General features: G+C 37.6%; 1 protein-coding gene across 2 annotated transcripts; it reads right to left on the reverse strand.

Annotated features, from left to right (window-relative positions):
- Nucleotides 1–522: 522 nt before the first annotated feature.
- FBXO30 (F-box protein 30) lies at nucleotides 523–15,905 on the reverse strand. Of its 2 annotated transcripts, none has more exons than XM_037022038.2 (3): nucleotides 15,723–15,905; nucleotides 6,488–8,543; nucleotides 523–2,775 (listed from the first exon to the last, which is right to left on the reverse strand). In XM_037022038.2, the coding sequence occupies exons 2-3, from the start codon at nucleotides 8,525–8,527 to the stop codon at nucleotides 2,572–2,574; spliced, it is 2,244 nt and encodes a 747-aa protein (XP_036877933.1). In that variant the 5' UTR covers nucleotides 8,528–8,543; nucleotides 15,723–15,905; the 3' UTR covers nucleotides 523–2,571. The 2 variants fall into 2 exon arrangements, with proteins under 2 accessions (XP_036877933.1, XP_073075814.1); XM_073219713.1 differs by lacking the exon at nucleotides 15,723–15,905 and adding an exon at nucleotides 11,056–11,654.
- Between the last annotated feature and the right edge of the window lie 2,444 nt (nucleotides 15,906–18,349).

Raw genomic sequence — 18,349 nt, forward strand, 5'->3', positions numbered from 1 at the left:
TGTGCACCTCAAAAGACCAAATGAGACAGAGAACCCGGTAGAAGGGACACTAAGCTACAGGCAGTTGTGGGGAAGGAGGCAGCGATTTCCCTCCTTCCTGATAGCTTGGATTATCCGTCCCTTCATCCTGCTGGCTTAGCAAAGACTAAGGAATCAACAAAGACTTCTCAAATGACAAATTACCTCACCAGCATACAAAGCTTGTCATGCCTAAAAGGCTAAACTGTTCCAAGTTTAAGAAATATAATACCGCCAGAATTTTCCACCTTTCAACACACCTTGGTGGGCCTACTTTCAAGAACACACTAAAGGGGCACAAAAAGCTAAGTAATGAGTTCTCCAAATTAGGAAAAAAATCCTAATGCTCACCAGTAAAACATGGGTAAGCAATGATCATCAACACCTAAAGCATGCAGAAAACCCACACTATAAAAACAATGACTGCGTTTGGAATTTGTCAAACAAGTACTAAAATTTTATTTAAATGAAAGCGCTCTTCTTTTTAAGTTACTGAGCCATATAAAGAGGAAATATTAATTTTATTAGAATTTGAACAGATGTTGCACAAAGAAAACATTTTGATAAACTATTATGGCGGCATAACAAACAAAACAAAAAACACCCAAAGATGTGTAAAAGAAATATAAGGTGGGAAAATGTTAACTACAGCATGATGCAGTGTGGGAAAAATAAGTCTAGACTTAAAACCCAAGGATATAAAAAGGCACAACCATAAAACAAAGAGTTAATGTTTGTGCTGTCCTAACCAGACACATCCTTCAGCAAAACTTTAAAAGGTAGCATTATATTTTATAGTATTTGATACTTTATTTCTGATTTTTTTCACAGAAATAGACACTGTTTATGTAATTTCAATCTCACAGTTGAAAAATAAAGTTTAAGCACTGGGAAATAAGTATTCTACTAATTAAAATGAAGGTGAGACAAAACAACTCATTAGTTTTTAATGCTGTATTTTTCAACTGCAATAAGAACTTGATCCAATGAAGTGTTATGCAATTCAGAATTATTTTCTAATGCCCAAGAACTCTTTTGCCCAGTCTGACTGCAGTATATGGGAATCAAGAACCTAGTAACAATAGAGCACTCCCAGGGACAAATGTAGGACGAGAAGACACACAAAGTTTTGACATTTTAAAACACAGTCACTTGTCAACTTTTCACACTGCCAAATGCCAGAGGTACTTAAATTATTTAAGTGCATACCCTCATCACTTGGATTTATTTCTAAATACTGATATAGTCATTTTTTTAAACTGACCACATCAAGTTAGTAATAGTATGAATCAATTTGAAAACTATAATAAAATATTTCAAGAATAGGTCTTTGACAGTGACTGTGGTGGGGTGTGTGGTGGGGACTTTGATAACGGGGGGAGTCTAGTACCCATAATGTTGCTCATGTAATTGTACATTAATGATACCAAAAAAAAAAAAATAGGTCTTTGAATATTTTTGTTGTAACTTGATCTTTATACAAAGATGCAATTCTTACCCATTTTGGTGGAGAAATCTAGGGGAAATTAACCTGGAAATGTTTTAAAGAGATTGTCAACCAAGACAGGTTTCTGCATTTTCATGATTGTCATGTTACAAAGATAACCAAATTTCACATTTTTAAATGTCTTAAAATGGTTGTGATTTTTATAAACATCAAGCAAAAATTTTAAATGTTTATGAAAACAAGTTAAGCCCTTTGCATTCTATTTGATTATTCACACAATATGTCCAATTCAAACTTAAAATGAGGTATATTTTCCTCTCCAAATATCAAATGCCTGGCAAATATATAATAACACAAGCAGTTTAAAATTAAAATAAACCCACAGGCTTTTTGTTTGTTTTTGATTTACCCTGCCTTATGGTACATGCCATGTGTCTTTGGATGTGGAGGGCAACAAGAAAGAAAACTGCATGTGGTACTCTTTGTACGAGAGTTGTAAATACCTAAGGTGAAAACGTTTCTGTGGATTATTTTTAAAACATGGTAAATGACATTACCAAACGTCAGTCATGATTTTAAATATTACGTTATATATTAGTGATCTACATATCAACAATTATATAAGGAGGGCACTAGAAAATAAAATCTTTATAATGATCTTATGGCAGTGCTTAAGCAACTGGATGTTTTTTCCCAAGAAACTTATGTTATAACAATTTTACTCAAAGTTTTGCTTTTTGAATGCATGGATTGCAACCCACAGAAAATGTGAGGAATAAATTGTTTGGTGGGGATCTGGTTAGTTTAAGAAGCAAAAAATTTAAGAACCAAAATATGCACACCATTAAAAATATGAATTCTGAAAATTATGTAGCTAAAAGCTAAATCACCCTGTCCAGCAAGTTCCAAAAATTTCACACATTTCAAACATTAAGGCAACTTTTTCCAAATAAACAGTACTTTATAAAAATATATGTCACTTCAAAATGTTATATACATAGTGACAATAAATTTAGCTAGCTGAAATCTTTAATACATTAATAAAGTCACATATTACAAAAAAGTATACGAGGTGCTTGCATGTATGCACAAGTGGAGTTGTGGTTTTAAAGTACAGGTTTTAAAACTGAACGAAGTGAACGTCCTTCTTTAGTGAGTTCTCGTGTCACACACATACATGGCAGTGGAATTGCTTCCTCCCGTTTCTCTACAATATTATAACTGCATTTCTTCAAGTGGTCAGCCATGCTTAGGATGTCAGCAAATTTCCATTCATTAACAGAACAAAATGCAGTACTGAATCGCCACACCTAAAAGAAAATTCTACTTCAGATTTAAACAAGTCAATTTACATGAATCAAAACACAGTTCTTGCTCTAACTGCATATATTTCTACTGTTAGAGAAACATCCAATATAAAGTTTCAAGCAGTTAGCTACAAAATTAAAAGTGGTAAATCCATTTAGATACAAATCTGTTTATCAAATATTTATAACATGTATCATTTCTGTGACATTATGACTTCAATAAATCTGATAACCACCCCCACCAAAAGAAAAAATCCAACATTAAAAATCACATCCGACCTAGCTTATTAAGCAATTTTTAAAAAATCATGGCCTCATGAATTCAGAGCTACTTCTTAAAACATTATGTATTGCACACTGTTCTTTCATCCTATCCAACTAACCACATAGAACTATCTTTACTTAGTCTGGAGATACTGACAATACAAGTGTTACTTATGATCTTCAAAGGTTTTTTCCCTTTCCTATTACACTGTGTGAAGTATACTAAAAAATATACTTTAATACTATGACAACATATCTTATCTTCCCGGTGTTTATAAATACTAAAGTACTCAGTAATATTCAAGAACACAGGGTGCTTCAATTTGCTCAAAATGTTTCTGAAAATTTATATACAACAAACTTTTGTAAAATCAACCTTATTTTACTTTATATATTACAAAATGCATTTATAGGCAAAATATTCACTTGCTATCCCTGTTCATGTGTCTGCTGGTAAAAATATGAGTTACTTTCCCCTTTTACCAGTCAGCAACTTCAAGCTCTGAAGCACTGTCATCTTATTAGTCCAGCAATAACCGCTGTGGCCCCTCTTCACAATTCAAAATATAAAGTTATGCTAACATAGGTAGTAAGCAGCAATACAGCAGGACAGAACTGGGGAACAGGGATGAATGGGACAGAACAGGCCTAGGTGTCCTAGCTAAGCTCATCAACAGGCAAATGTTTAGTTTAAGAACACAGAATTACACGGTAAACAGCAGACATTCTAGAAAATAGCAGTGGATTTGAAGGAAGCCTCCAGCACTCATTAGAGCCTCTCGGGAAAGGATGGTAATAATGCCTTCCAATGTGACTGGGTGCCTTCAAATTCTGTGGGAACACACTCATTTCTCAGGTGGCAACAGAAGTCACCACTTTTCAGCACTATGCATACTTACTCACTATACTCCTTAGGGTTTTTATCTATTACCTCATATGGAATCATTTCCAAGTAGTCAGTGAAAGCCCCAGTGAGAATAGCTACCCATAGATATTATAGATGTCACTAGCCTCCCTATGATTCCCATTTCCATGAAACTACAGAGTGAGTTTTTGTTAAGCTTCAGCAGAGTAAATTACCTAAAGGACTCAATCAATGGTAGGAGTCTCCCTACTTCCATACAGCTAAGAGTCTGGTGAAACAAACTCAGGAAAAAAGGATGGTTCCTACATGCTGATGACCAAATTTCTTAGTATTGGGCCAAATTTTCATTCAAAAGTATCCATCAGGTACTTACTTAGTGCCTGCTATATGGTATATGCTGTGCTAGGCAGCAGATATTTTGGTTCTCAGAGAGTCTCACTTCTCAAAGAACTTACAGTTAAATGAAAAAAAACTGGCAATTGAACAGTGAATCTAAAAGAGCACAGTATGAGCTTTAGTAGGGATCTACCGAGTAGGATCATGTAATGGGACACCACATGAACAGAGGGGTATCCTCTCAGAAGGCTCCAGGGTGTGGTTCCAAAAGGCTTTCATAAGGAAGATCTGAAGAGTAAGCAGGACATAGCCTAAGATGAAGATCACAAGCTCCAGAGACAAGTTTCCCAGGTCTGAATGCCTGAATTAGTTGGACACGTTACTTAACCTCTCTAAAGCTAAGTTTCTTCACCCACAAAACAGTAGATTAAGTGATTTAACAAAAGCAAACTGCTTATTAGCACACTATCCAGCGAATTCCAAGTGCTCAAATGTAGATATTAAGGACAGCATACTTAAAGACCTTAAGAAAGAAAACATCAAGGACAAGATTATAAAAACTCATATATTTCATTAGAGTTTACCTCTATTCCAGGACAATGGACAAACTTGTAAAAATATTTTAAACACTGCAGTGTAAGAACTACATTTAAGAAGATAGTTATTACTCTAGGCTTTATGTAGAGACTGTGTTAGAGAGGGACCTAATTGCAAACAGAAACCCAGTTAGGAGGCTATTGTACTAATCCAGGAGAGAACTTAAGATGGGGAAAATGGCAGTGGAAACAGTAAGGCAAACCTGAGTGGTATGAGAAAGGGAGACCCAATAGGACTTTGTGATTACCTGGATATGGAATAAAGGAGGAAAAAGGAGGCTAACCCTAACTTCCAAATCCTAGTTTAGGCAGTTTGATAGATGACAATGCCACCTTCTCAGACAATGCCATCTATCCCTAGTAAGTGGGGTAGGTTGGACATGCTGAGTTTGATGACACTGTGAGGTTATCAAGTACAGATGTCAAGTAGATGCATGTGTACAATGGTCTGGAGTTCAGAGGAGAAAATGGCCAGGATAGAGATGTGTAATACAGAAATGATGGCAATTTAAAATCCAAGGATACTTTATAGGTTGATACTAGTGGGTGAGGAAAAAAATGAGGCTATCCTCAGAGGAGTGCCCCATCCCAAAAGAAAGAAATATGCCAAGTGGAAAATGAAAATATTATATACACACAGATAGAAGCAAGTATGAAACTTTCTGCCACCAGAATTCCCTTTTGGGAAAAGTATGTTCATTTATTAGTCAAAGTCACAGGAGAACAAAGAAGTAGGTATAGAATTCTGAAAAACTGGAGCGATGAGTAAAAGTAAGAGAAAACCTAAGGGTAAGAAAAAAGTAGCCAGAAATTTGAACCCTGTGCAACTGATCTGAAGTATATTAATTTTTTTCCACTTCATAAAATGCAAAGTTGCACATTATAAATATTCAAAACTGAAAAACATCTTCAAAGAAAGACATTAGTAATGCCTTCTAGTTTCTGGTAGATAGTGCCTCAGATGGAAGCCAGGTGAAAATAGGGTCACAGAAGAAAATGGTGGAGCCAGGATTTGTTTGCTGGTCTGCTGAAACTCTAGCCCAAGACTCCAATATGCAACACCCCTTGCGCTGTACCAACCCCGGAACCCGCATCACTTCAGTCTATTACATTTCCACATCCACCTACGTATATTCTCAAACCCCGCAATACTCCATTGGTCACTTACTAGTAGGTGCAGTTTTATCTTTTTTGTCATCTCTCCCTATATAAGTTCTACCTGAAACAACCAAGTTCTATGAAAGAAATTGTTAATGGAGAGAAACTGTCAGTTGTAAGCCTCCTTGCTTTCTCCATTTCCTTTGGTGAAAATATTTCAGATAGAGCTCAGATTTGAAGATGGTAAACATGGACTAAAACAAAGGGAGTTGTTACAGAACTGAATGTGTACAGAACTGCTCGACTGTAGAAATAGAAGTGGCTTCTGCCATATTAGAATCAGTTTTAGGATGTCTGCTGTTAATGTGTGATTACGACAATATGTCTTTGTTTTTCATTAATTATCACTACAAAAAAAGGTTGTCATCATACTGGGTTAATAAGTTTTAAGGGTAGTCAATTTCTCAACAAGATATTAATTTCATTAATTCAGCAACATTATTAAGTACCTATTAAATATCAAATAAGGGATTGATACAGTTAAGATTAAACTAACCTTTTCTTTTATCTGCCACGATGAATTTCCTTCTGGATACTTCCTTTTCCCCCACTGCAGTATGACCATTCCACGAGACTGAAGCAGACTGCCACAGACATCCCTCATTAACCTGGATACACATGAGAGCTGGCATAAACTGAAGCCATCAAGAAAGCCTGCAATATGTTGCAGAACCTCAAAAGGAAGACCACTTAGATGGTCACTATATAATCCCAACACACAGTTACTAGCAGGCTCTACTAATACTGTAGATACACATGGCTGAACTCCAAATGACCTCAAATGGCGGTCATGTATAATCTTTGCTCCTTGTGTGGATGGACAAAATCTACGCTGAGAATAGGTACAACCATAATATGCTAAAGGACACCTCTGTTCCATCCAGCCATTGAGTCCAGCATGAATGTCACCATGCACATTCTTAAAATGTGAAGAAAATTCTTTTCTTCTAAATAATTGTCCACAAACAAATGTAAACATTGAACGCTGCTTGGGTTGGTACCTAGCAACACATTCCAATACTAAATCCAGCCCAAGTGTCTGAAAAGGACTTGGATTTGAAAGCTGTGGGTTGGCATGATCACAAGCTGAAGCTGAGGCTATTTCCCCAACCATTGTATTTGTAGCTAATATTGCAGATGGAAGCGAAAAAGTTTGAGTCCCAAAGTCAATGTGATAAACATCAACCAGGCGACTATCAGATATACCCCTCCCACCTGGAGAATCTCCTAGACAAAATAGTAACGCTGCTGTGATTAGATCAATTCCTTGGAGGCCCATTGGATCTTCTGCAACTTCCAGATCTGATGTATCTACTGCTTTATCTTCCTTTGGTTTAGACCAACATGAATTAGACAGAAATTTGAATGGAGGAGGATGACTGAAAGATAAGACATCCAAATGCTTCAAGTCCCCTAAGTCTACTTTCCTCCAACACAATTCTCCTTCACTTTCATCATCTGGCATGAGGATATGCTGAACTGTGCCATTAGGCAAAGCACTAGCTGGTATGACTTCCCTAAGTTGTGCTGCTACTGAAAGTGAACTGGAAGGTTGTAAAGTGTCATCTGATGCTATACATTCTCCATTTGTTAAGTCACTTTGTTTTGAATCATCATGTATATTTTGGTTCTGGTCTATGACCTGTGTACATACATCCTCCAAAGGAAAGCCATTACAAAGAGGAGAAGTGCCATAAGAACTGGTATTCAAGTCACACAGTAAATCACTTGAACCATTTTGTTCAGACTGGGTGTTATGACTTGTATGATTATGGTCAATTCCACCTACTGCTCCCAACTCATCCTCGTAAAGATGGTCCTGGTCTTTCAACATTCTATTCTGTAAGTTTTCCCTGGCATTTTGTTCTTCATTCATTTCATTTGGAGAAGCACGAAGACTTGTACTTAACATGGCAATGTCTCTTGTGGCGGTATTCAGGATATCTAAAGCAGCAGCCAAACTTCTGGTTGTTTCTACAGTAGCTTGATAAAGTGCACCATAAGATTCTTCATCAACAGACAACAAACCATTAGTATGTGGTATTTCTGGAACACTTGACTTAACTGAGATTTGTTCTCTAGGTTCTGATACTTTATCAGTCGCTTTTGACATCATGGTGGCTACTTTGAGAGATTCTAAGAGCATCCTTTGGTCTTGAAGAGCCAAGGCCATATCTAATTGTGCCACCTCATCAACATCTTTGCTTAGATTTTCATATGATTTCCGGTCTGCATAACTAACTGGCCATCGGTTCCACTCCATAGTACAGCATACTACACTTGCAGGACACGTTTCTAGATGTTCAGCAACTTTATTTCGAGCCATTGTGAATGGACATCCAAAGTCACTATTTAAGCAAGGCACTCGTTCAAATGGACACAAAAGTCGATGCTCATCAGCTTTACAAGAATGGAAAACTGCTCCACAAACCAATGGACAACCAATCAAGTCACAGGAAATCCCAGGCTCTGGTCTGGTCATACACCGTCTACTGACACAATTCACACAATGTGAATGCTGCAGTTCCTCCTCCATTATGGCCAGTCCAGCTCTAGTTGTTGAGACAGAAAAAATACACGAAGTTAGGCAAAAAGTGGTTGATTTTTAAAAACTGCTTAATAATATTAATCAAATCATGAAGGTGTATTGGCTTACTTTAGGATGAAATAAATAAATACACATGTATATAAATATGAAATTAATATATTTAACAGCTTTATTTTACAATCCATCTTAAAACAACTTAAGCACTTTTATTCAAGTATCAGTTCAAAAGTTCATTTTTATATACCACATAACAATATGCCTAAAAGGCCGAATATTTCAAAATGTAATACTTAAATTCTAGTATATTGTGTAGTATATAAATTAATGCAAAACAGAATAAATCCAAATTTAACTTTCAGATTTCAGAGAATGCTTTAGTTTTTACATTTTTAATTTCAATTAAACTGATTTTGATGTACCCCACAGTTCAAGACAATATCCTACTTCTGCTATTCTTTTTGGCTTTGCAGTCAAGTTTCAGAAGAAACAAACAAATAAAACTAACCTCTTGTTCGTTATGCCTCAGAAGATTGGAGACTGACGAGAATTAGGCTTGAGATGGATTAATGATTGTACATTGAGCCTCGCCCCCCCTATACTGAATTTTATTGTTGTTAACAACCATTTGATCAATAAATATGAGAGATGCCCTCTCAAAAAAAAAAAAAAAAAAAAAAATTGTAAAACACAAAAAAAAAAAAAAGAAAAGAATGATTTAACCAATTTTAGGTATTATTTAAAATTTTGGATTTTGTAATGAAAATTTCAGGATAGAATTACTTTTCAATTATGCCTTTACATTACACAAGTGTGTATTTAAATTAATCATAAAATAAGGGGTATGTGATATGAGGCCAACAGGTCATGTCCATTTCTTTCACCATAGAAATCAGCCAGAAAAGATGGCTTTATGTTTACCACCACTCTTTAAAACTGCTTTCCTGAGATCCTCAATGCTAAATTCAAAAGGCATTTTTTTCCAGACCTCATCTTCCTTGGCGATTATATCATTATGTTGACTAATCCCACCTTTTTGAATTATCTTTCCTTAGTTTTCATGATGTCACATTTCTCTGATTTTCCCCCTAACCTTTTTGGTTATTTCTTAATCTGTTCTTCTAAAATATTACTTCTTCTTCAGGGATCCACGTCATTTCTTGCTTATTCTCTATATAATATTCTCCCTGGGTGCTCTCAGTTTCTCTGAAGCTTCAATTACCATCCACATACTGTAATCTCATTATCTTCTGCCCAGACCACTCTTCTAAACTTCAGATCTCTACAGCTAATTACTTATTATACATCTCTACATTATATGGCACACACAACTCATCTCAATGTTTTCCGAATTAAATTACACTGTAGTAATAATAATTGTCTGGATAAAAAAACAATTCTTAGCCTGTTTTCTTCACTTCAGCACAAAAAAGCTGGCTAGTTCTCTAACACATTTTTCCATAAATTCTATCGTGGTTCAATGGTTAATGTAAACTAATTATTTTCCAAATTGTTATTTCTTTTTCTCAAGTCCAGGCTTAATTTTCAAACTGGAATTATAAAAGTCTACCTATTTACGGACAGAGCTTTTGTTGATTAAGTAGAAAAGTTCTGAGTTGATATTATGGTGCTTGATATAGAGAGGGGAGGGGGGAACAAGGCACACATTGAGCAACAAAACTATATTTAAAGTGTGATTAAAAATTAAAAATGAGTTAAATGCTTTTGAATGTTTATCTCCATAAATTCCACAGAATCTATAGACATGTTGAGTCAAAATAGAAAAAATGACAGACGAATAATAACAAACATTTGTAAATTAAGCAGACATTCAAGGAGAAACTTTAATAAGAATTAAGACAATTTTCACTGAGTGATAAGACTATGAAAACAGCTGTAGCTTTCTTGTTTTGCAACAACTAGACTGAGTTCATCTCACATGCTGAAGGTTATAAGCTTGACTGTTACTAAGAGAGAAACCTAAAAATACATGCCGTTCCAAAAGCAGTGACCACTGCTCTCAGAACTTGCAGGAACACTTTATGTTATGGGCACATCACATGACCCCACGAGGGAGAACACGTCTCAAAAACATCATTTAATTCAAAAGTGTTTAAAATAGCAACTGCTACAAACATCTGAGTTAAAGGCAGAAAAGCAATAATTTTGAAAGATGGAAGTGGAGGGATCTGAAGCTTCAAAATAGCCTCTTCTACACTAATTCTCTGAATAAGAAAAATGTTAAAAAAATAAAATAAATAAAAGCATCCACAGCAATGAGTCCACAATATTTATTATTTATTGAAGTAGACTTAAGAGAGAAGGAAAAGGGAACACTAATTATGTACTTATTTTCTCCTTCCTTACACAAATCATGTCACTTAATCCTCATAACAACCCACAGGAAACTGAGGTTCAGAAAAGCTAAGTGACTTGCCCAAGGACATCGACCTAGTAAGTGACAGAACTAGGATTTAAATCTGTATCTGATCAATGCAGATGGAAATAAGTTTACTTACAGAAGTTTAAAAAATAAGGCAGTATTTCAGCAACTGGTGATCCAATTTTAAGTTGTTACTTGAGGAATGGAGATTACACAATATTGCTTGTAGTTTATTCCAGGACCTAGTCACCCCTGTGGTCAAGTAAGCCTTTTCGGTCCTTTATAATTTTAATAGAACATTACTCTGCTTTGAATATAAGGGTTTTAAATTATTTTTACATGTTATATATATATATATATTTAATATATTTCTTAATTTAAGAAGTTTAGAAATTGCACTAGACAATACACAAAGAGTATTCTGGGGATAAAACCCTCAGCTTCAGAATTTAGAACTTCCAGATCCATTCTCTTTCTAATACAATTGCTATTATCAAGTTAAAGTTAAATATGTCTCTATAAAGTATTTTGCAATTGCCCATAAATCCTGGGCAACAAGTTTAAGATGGTAACCTCTCATTTATCAGTTGAACAGTGACACAGCAGGTCTACTAATAAACATGTTGCTACCTAAGGCTTCAAATTCAAGATAAGCTTAATTTAAAACTTTTCAATATTAAGTTTTCTTAAAAACTCTCTTGAAAAAGAATCTTAATATTTCAAACAACATCTCTATTAATTTTACTTAAAGATGAATGAATGAAAAAGTTTCATTAGACTAGAAAATATTTATAAAAGATTAAATGCTTTACAACAGTTTCAATTTCCTCTAAAAGAAAGTCTTGGTCATCTCATACTCTGGCTGATAAGCACTCCATAAAAAACAGTTTTTTACGACATGGTATTTTCCCATATAATGAAATGAGGCTTATTATTTAGGGCTATTTCTAGACATAAAGATATTGTCCTCAAAAAGGCATTTCTTTATTTTTCCACATTCATTAAAATGTGTATGGAGATACATAAATAAAACATCAAAAATTAGCAAGACTTTAGAATATGCTAAGTCACACACACACCTTTTCCTCTTCAACTGCTACTCAAATCTTTAAGTCTCAGCTTGAATGTTCCACATACCCAAGGTAAAAGTATGGAATCCCATATTGTACTACATGCTCTTTATTACACACTGATTTTTCCTTACTAATACCAGTAAATCATTATCCTGTTTAACATTTATCTCTACAGAAACACTATAAGCTCCATGAAGAAGGCAGGACCATTGCTATCATTTATTCTTGTGTTCCCTGTATTTCAAATTGTGCTTCAATTAGAGTCTCACTTATTTTTAAAACATGAATAAATGAAAGAATTATAATACAAGACATAATCAAATGGATCCCAAAACAAAATGAGATTCTTCATTTCAGGGAAAACTACATACTTCATGAATAAATATAACCTTATAGATCTAGTACTAGACAATCAGATTGAACCAAAATGACCTCACTGTACCCGCTAGAAAGGCAATAGTGCATTCATACTTACTTAGCACCTAGGTCATATGCCTCAGGCATTGTATATGGAGTAAAAGAAATTGTCCATTAAAAAAGCAAATCAAAGGAAGTTTCAATTTCAATCTTCCATTGTTTTAAAATCTTAAAAAAAAAGTAATAAAAAAATAATAAACGTAATAAAAGGCACAGAAGGAAACATTGAGCTGTATATTGTTCCCTATTTTAATTCCCTAATCAACCCTGCAGTCTAGTTACTGGTTACTGAATATAGAGGCATCAGGTTCAAGAAAAAAAGCGGAGGTGGAGGTGTCTGCACATTTGCAGGTACCTGCCTAGAATGTGGGGTAAGGAAAACAGGCTCAAAAAAGGAAGTGGCATCAGCATACTGCTTATTACAATTATTAATATGGTATTAGATAAAATAGAATTCTACTTAAACAACAAAATGTTGCTTCAGTATAAGGCTGAAATCAGACTACAGACAGGTTTGTTCAATTAGTTAACCATTATTACCAGTAAGCCTACCACTGAAATGTCAAATTTATCAATCAGTTGTAAGCTCCTCTAGAGCAAGTGCCATCCTTCTTGTACAGAGGTATTACTTCATAATAAACAACACTTGCGACCCATTAGCTCATCAGATGCACTGTGTTAAAGACCAAAATAAATCTATAACCTCAGCTGAACATTTTAATTCGCTGATTTAAAAAGCTGGAGGACTACACAAGATTGAAAATCTACTATCAAACTCCCAACTCAAAGAACATTTCCGAGATGAATCCCAAATGGCTAAATGGGTTACACTGTATACATTCTTTTACTAAATTTGGTTCACACTTTTTATTTATAGAATGATGACATAATTATATGGGATTTTTTTCAATTTTTTACCATTCCAGTTAAGATATAATCAAAACATATACCTTCCATTTCTAAATATGGTCCTGATTAGCTTATTCCAAAGTGAAAATCCTAACTACTTGTAGTGTTCTCCACCAAATAAGCAAATGAATTATACTTATATCAGAATCAGAATAATATTAAAAAATATTTAATACTGAAATCAGAACCTATTTGAGTTGGTATTGAGATAAAAATAATCACCCAAATGGTGGAACTCAGCTCATTAAAATGGGCAACATGACACAGGGGGAATGGGCTTCCAAGGAGCCTCAGCTCTGTGACCTTGAGGCAATTACTCTGTGAAAACAGCCTGGAACTCTACAAAGATTGGTTATAATTATGTGCTTTCAATAGATACAGACATGTATTCCTCAGAAAACAGATGTACCTCACTTTACACAACAGCCATATTTACATCCACAAAGCTTTATGTATAACTTAGTACCAAGCCATTGCTACATATAAAGCTTATTAAAAGCAAATATATGGGGAATTATCTAATACTCACATTATACAGCCTTAAACAAAAAAAGACACACCCTTTGTAAAAGATCTTTACAGAGACTGGGTTTTAATTGGTACCTGCTTATCTGTATTTAACTCTGTAACTATCTACAATGTAAAACCCACTAAGCCCAAGGCCAATCTCACCTGTTTTATCAAACTGAATTTGAAAATAAGTAATATTTTATATAGCCTTTTGGCTGAAGACTTTTAATGTCAAAGAATTCTATAAACACAATGCCACTTCATGGCATGTTCTAATTCCTTTTAATGAAACAGGCAGTTATAGGAACTTAAAGGATTTATCCAAAACTATACAGAATAACCTAAGGCTTACTCCATTAAAAGTCACATTTTAATAACGCAGTATACCAGATAGTAAACACACATTAACCAGTGCCTATTTTGGTGACCTTAAAGTACCTTTTTAACTATATACATTATCTCAAAATATGTATTACTGTTCTTTAACGGTATGTTTTATTAGGACTTCTTTTCTTTAAGTCTCCAATGCAAGACATGGAGAAATACTGGATTGAAATTAAACACTTAGTGCAGTTGTAATGCATAAAAGTTTGTCTATATAGGAAACTTCAGTTCTCTGATAACACTCACAAAACTCCACCCACTAACATTTACAGAATCACAAAAAAACCTTGTCACTTTATTAAAGTACCAGATAAACACAAGCCGGCAATTTAAAAAGTTAGCAAAACACCCCGTCACCCCCAATTAAATCTCTGTAGTAAGAAACAGTGACTAAGCTCAAAAAAGAAAAAACAGTGACTCAGCGAAAACTGCATATTGAAAAATCTTAACCGTACATTTTATGCTGCTTTTTTGTTTCTGCCACGTCAATGGCTGGACGGCTTTGAAAAATCTTTACAAATATGAGTAAATGTAAAATCTTAATATAATTACTAGGCCAGTAAAGGGCATAACAGTATAGTAATGTAATAAATAGAAACTAAAGTTCAGAGTTTCTATAAAACAGTTCTAGGTTAATCTACACTGATATTAGTATACCCATAAATAACTTAGCCTTGGATCAGAGTCAATCAAGTAGTGATGGAATAAAAGGTCAGTTCCTTCCCAAGCATCCTTTACTTGAGATTTACGACATGACTCAGAAAGAAAAACAAGAGAGAGGGAAAACGGAATGGAGTACTAGGAAACAACACTGTTCCGCTTTGTCTGTTCTCCGAAACACACACACTAAAAACATACTCAAAGGAGATTACGTCGAACTCAAACGTGCGCTCCCATGGCCCCCTGCCAAGCAATGGGCTGCCACGGGACAGACACAAAAAACTTGGAAATGGTCATACCGCTCAGATCTATAAAATCAGGGAGTTTCCCTTTAATAAGGACTTGAGGCTAGACTACGATCCGCTCACTTCCATGAATGGAAAAGTTACCGACTTCACTCATCCCGTAGAGACAGTCGATGATGCCACCCAATCTGCCTTTAACCCGTTTGTCCCCCAAGTTCCCAAAAGGCAAAAAAAAAAAAAAAAAAAAAAAAGAAGCCGGTTTTCGAGGTTCCTGGGTTTCCTAACTTGACTCCCGCTTCACTCCTTCCCCAACACAAAGGCCGGCAAGCCGGGGCGGCAAGGGTCGGGCACCGGTCTCGGGGATGCATTTGGCGGCCGCGTCCCCGGCTGCCGGGCCGGAGGAGCCGCGCGGACGCCCGCGCCGCCAACGCCCTCCCGGCGCGCCCTGCCGGCCGGCGCGGGGCCGCGTCTGCTCCGCCCAGGTCAGGCCCGCCGACACCCGGCCGCCCCTCGGGGCCTCGGGCCCAGGTCCGGCCCGGCCGCCCCTCGGTCCCCGGCGCAGCCCGGGCTGCGTCGGCCTCCCCAGCGGGCTTCTCGATACTCACCGGCCGGCAAGGCTGGAGCGCGGCCCAGGCCCTGGCTGCCGTGGCCGCCGCCCCTCCCGGCTGCTCGGCGCTGTCTCAGCCGCTCCGCGCCCCCACCCCAGTGCGGCCCGCCGCCTCCTGCCGGTCGGCCTCGCCGGGCCGCCGCCGTTTCCCTTCTCCTCCTCCTCCTCCAGCTCCTCGGCCTCCTCCCCAGGCGGCCGCCCCCCTCGCGCGCCCCGCCCCACTCTGCCCCTCCCACCAGGCCCGGCCTGGCCTGGCCTGGCCTGGCCTAGGCGGCGGCGGCGGGGACGCGCACGTTGAGCCCGGCGGGGACGCGCACGCCGCCCATTGCCCCTCGGAGGGGCGTGGCGGAGAGCCGGTCCTGGAGAACCTGGGTCTCCACACGTCTCGCGTGGTGTTTCCCATTGGGCCCCACGTCGCTCCTCGTCGGCAGTGGCACCAAATCCTGTTCGATCTTAGAATCTGTATTCCTGGAAGGAATCCTACGCCCGTGGTTTTGGGATTGAGGCCACAGGCCCAAGCCCTGTGACTTGTTTACTTCCTAAAGTAGAAGCAGCCCCGATCCCTTAAGTCTCGGTTGCAGCGTTTTTCCCGTTAGGTCACATGTGGGAAGACCCGGGGCAGCTCTCGCTGAATCTTTTGATCGCCGCCACAGGCCTACGTGCCTGCCTGGACCCTTGTAGCGTTCTACCTCCGCCAAGACTGTGCCCTCAGCGTCCCCAAGGTTTTCTGGAGCGTGGGGGTAGCGGGTGGGGGGCGATCACCAAGATCTGCCTCTGCTTCTGCGAGAAACAGGCATTCTGCACACAGACCACAGCAGCGAGGTTGTCTACCTGTGAGAGACGTCGCAGTGTAGGGGGAAAGGTGGCTCGAAGCTGCTTCTGCTGGATACTTTTCAAATGACTGAGGAGTGAAGAAATAACACATGGCCGTATCAAAGAATTGGGGTCCATTACCCTGTGACTACCACCAAGCCTTGGTCTAATACGGGGACAGTGATTCAGAGTACTGAGTGGACCTACCCCAGGTCCAACCGTGGACTCCTGCACAGTCCTAGTGCAAGAGAGCTGTGATAAAGAGAGGATGGCTGTAGCCCCCTCTTTGTGGATGTGGGTAGAGACAGGAAAAGTGTTTCCTTTTTGTGGCTATGTTTTTACCCCCAAGTGGTGTGTCTCAGAAAAGATAGGTCGGTCGCATATCATTTGCCATCCTGCAGAGAAGTGACTCTCAGACTTTAAGAGTCTCAAGACTAGTTTAAAAAAAAGAGAAAAAACCTGAAGAAGGAACTTAGATTCTTAGCTTTGCTAAGAAAGACAGTAAAAATCGAATCATACCACTCGTATTAGTGCTTCGTTTCAGAAGTGAAAGGATGTTTTTTTTTTTTTTTTTATTGAAGGGTAGTTGACACAGTATTACATTAGTTTCAGGTGTACAACACAGTGAGTTAACATTTATATAGATGATAATTCTAGGTACCAGCTATCACCACACCAAGTTGTTACAATATTTTGACTATATTCCTTATGCTATACATCACATCCCAGTTACTTATTTATTTTACAATTGGAAGTGTGTATTTTTTTTTTTGTGAGGGCATCTCTCATATTTATTGAACAAATGGTTGTTAACCACAATAAAATTCTGTATAGGGGGGTCAATGCTCAATGCACAATCATTAATCCACCCCAAGCCTAATTTTCGTCAGTCTCCAATCTTCTGAAGCATAACGAACAATTTCTTACATGGAGAACAAATTCTTACATAGTGAATAAGTTACATGGTGAACCTTACAAGGGCATTCATCACAGAGGCTTTTGGTTTTGATCATGCATTATGAACTATAAACAGTCAGTTCAAATATGAATATTCATTTGATTTTTATACTTGATTTATATGTGGATACCACATTTCTCTCTTTATTATTATTATTATTTTTAATAAAATGCTGAAGTGGTAGGTAGATACAAGATAAAGGTAGAAAACATAGTTTAGTGTTGTAAGAGAGCAAATGTAGATGATCAGGTGTGTGCCTGTAGACTATGTGTTAATCCAAGCTAGACAAGGGCAATAAAACATCCACTATGCAGAAGATTTCTCTCAGAACGGGGGTGGGGCGGGGGAGGTTCTAAGCCTCACCTCTGTTGATCCCCATTGAAAGGATGTTTTAACACCAATTATATTATTAAGGAGATTATCACAGAGTAAAAGTTCTTTATATGAATAAACTCAGCTTTTTGGAAAATTCAGTCTTATTATTATTATTATTTTGTCTTATTTGGGTGGAGGAGGGCCCTTGTCATCAGTCCAGAGTTTGAGAGCAACTATCCAGAGAACTAGATAGAAAGGACAGTGAAGCGGGAAGGATGACTTAGTGGAAAAGACTTAAGTACTGCTGTATTCCTGCGCTTCTTTGCTCACTGTCCTGATTGAGTCCTGTATCTTCCTTTGCCCCAGTTGCCCTCCTATAAATGAAGGGGCAAGAATGGATGATCTCTAAAGTTCTTTCCAGCTTTAAAATCTCATGACTCCATGATTGTACTTACTTGAAATCTGGGGCTTTCCCCTCTACTAAGTCACTTAGCTGACACTAGGGCACCCCCCTCAAGCTGAGTCATTCAGGCTGTGAA

Source organism: Manis javanica, chromosome 13, assembly GCF_040802235.1.
Source record: "Manis javanica isolate MJ-LG chromosome 13, MJ_LKY, whole genome shotgun sequence".
NCBI classification, from domain to species: Eukaryota; Metazoa; Chordata; class Mammalia; order Pholidota; family Manidae; genus Manis; species Manis javanica.

Excerpts from the sequence above, each read along its gene's own strand:
- FBXO30 (XM_037022038.2), bottom strand. The coding sequence starts at position 8,527 with ATGGAGGAGGAACTGCAGCATTCACATTGTGTGAATTGTGTCAGTAGA. Across the intron at positions 2,776-6,487 it reads CGTGGCAGATAAAAGAAAAG|GTGTGGCGATTCAGTACTGC; the intron begins GTTAGTTTAATC and ends ATTTTCTTTTAG.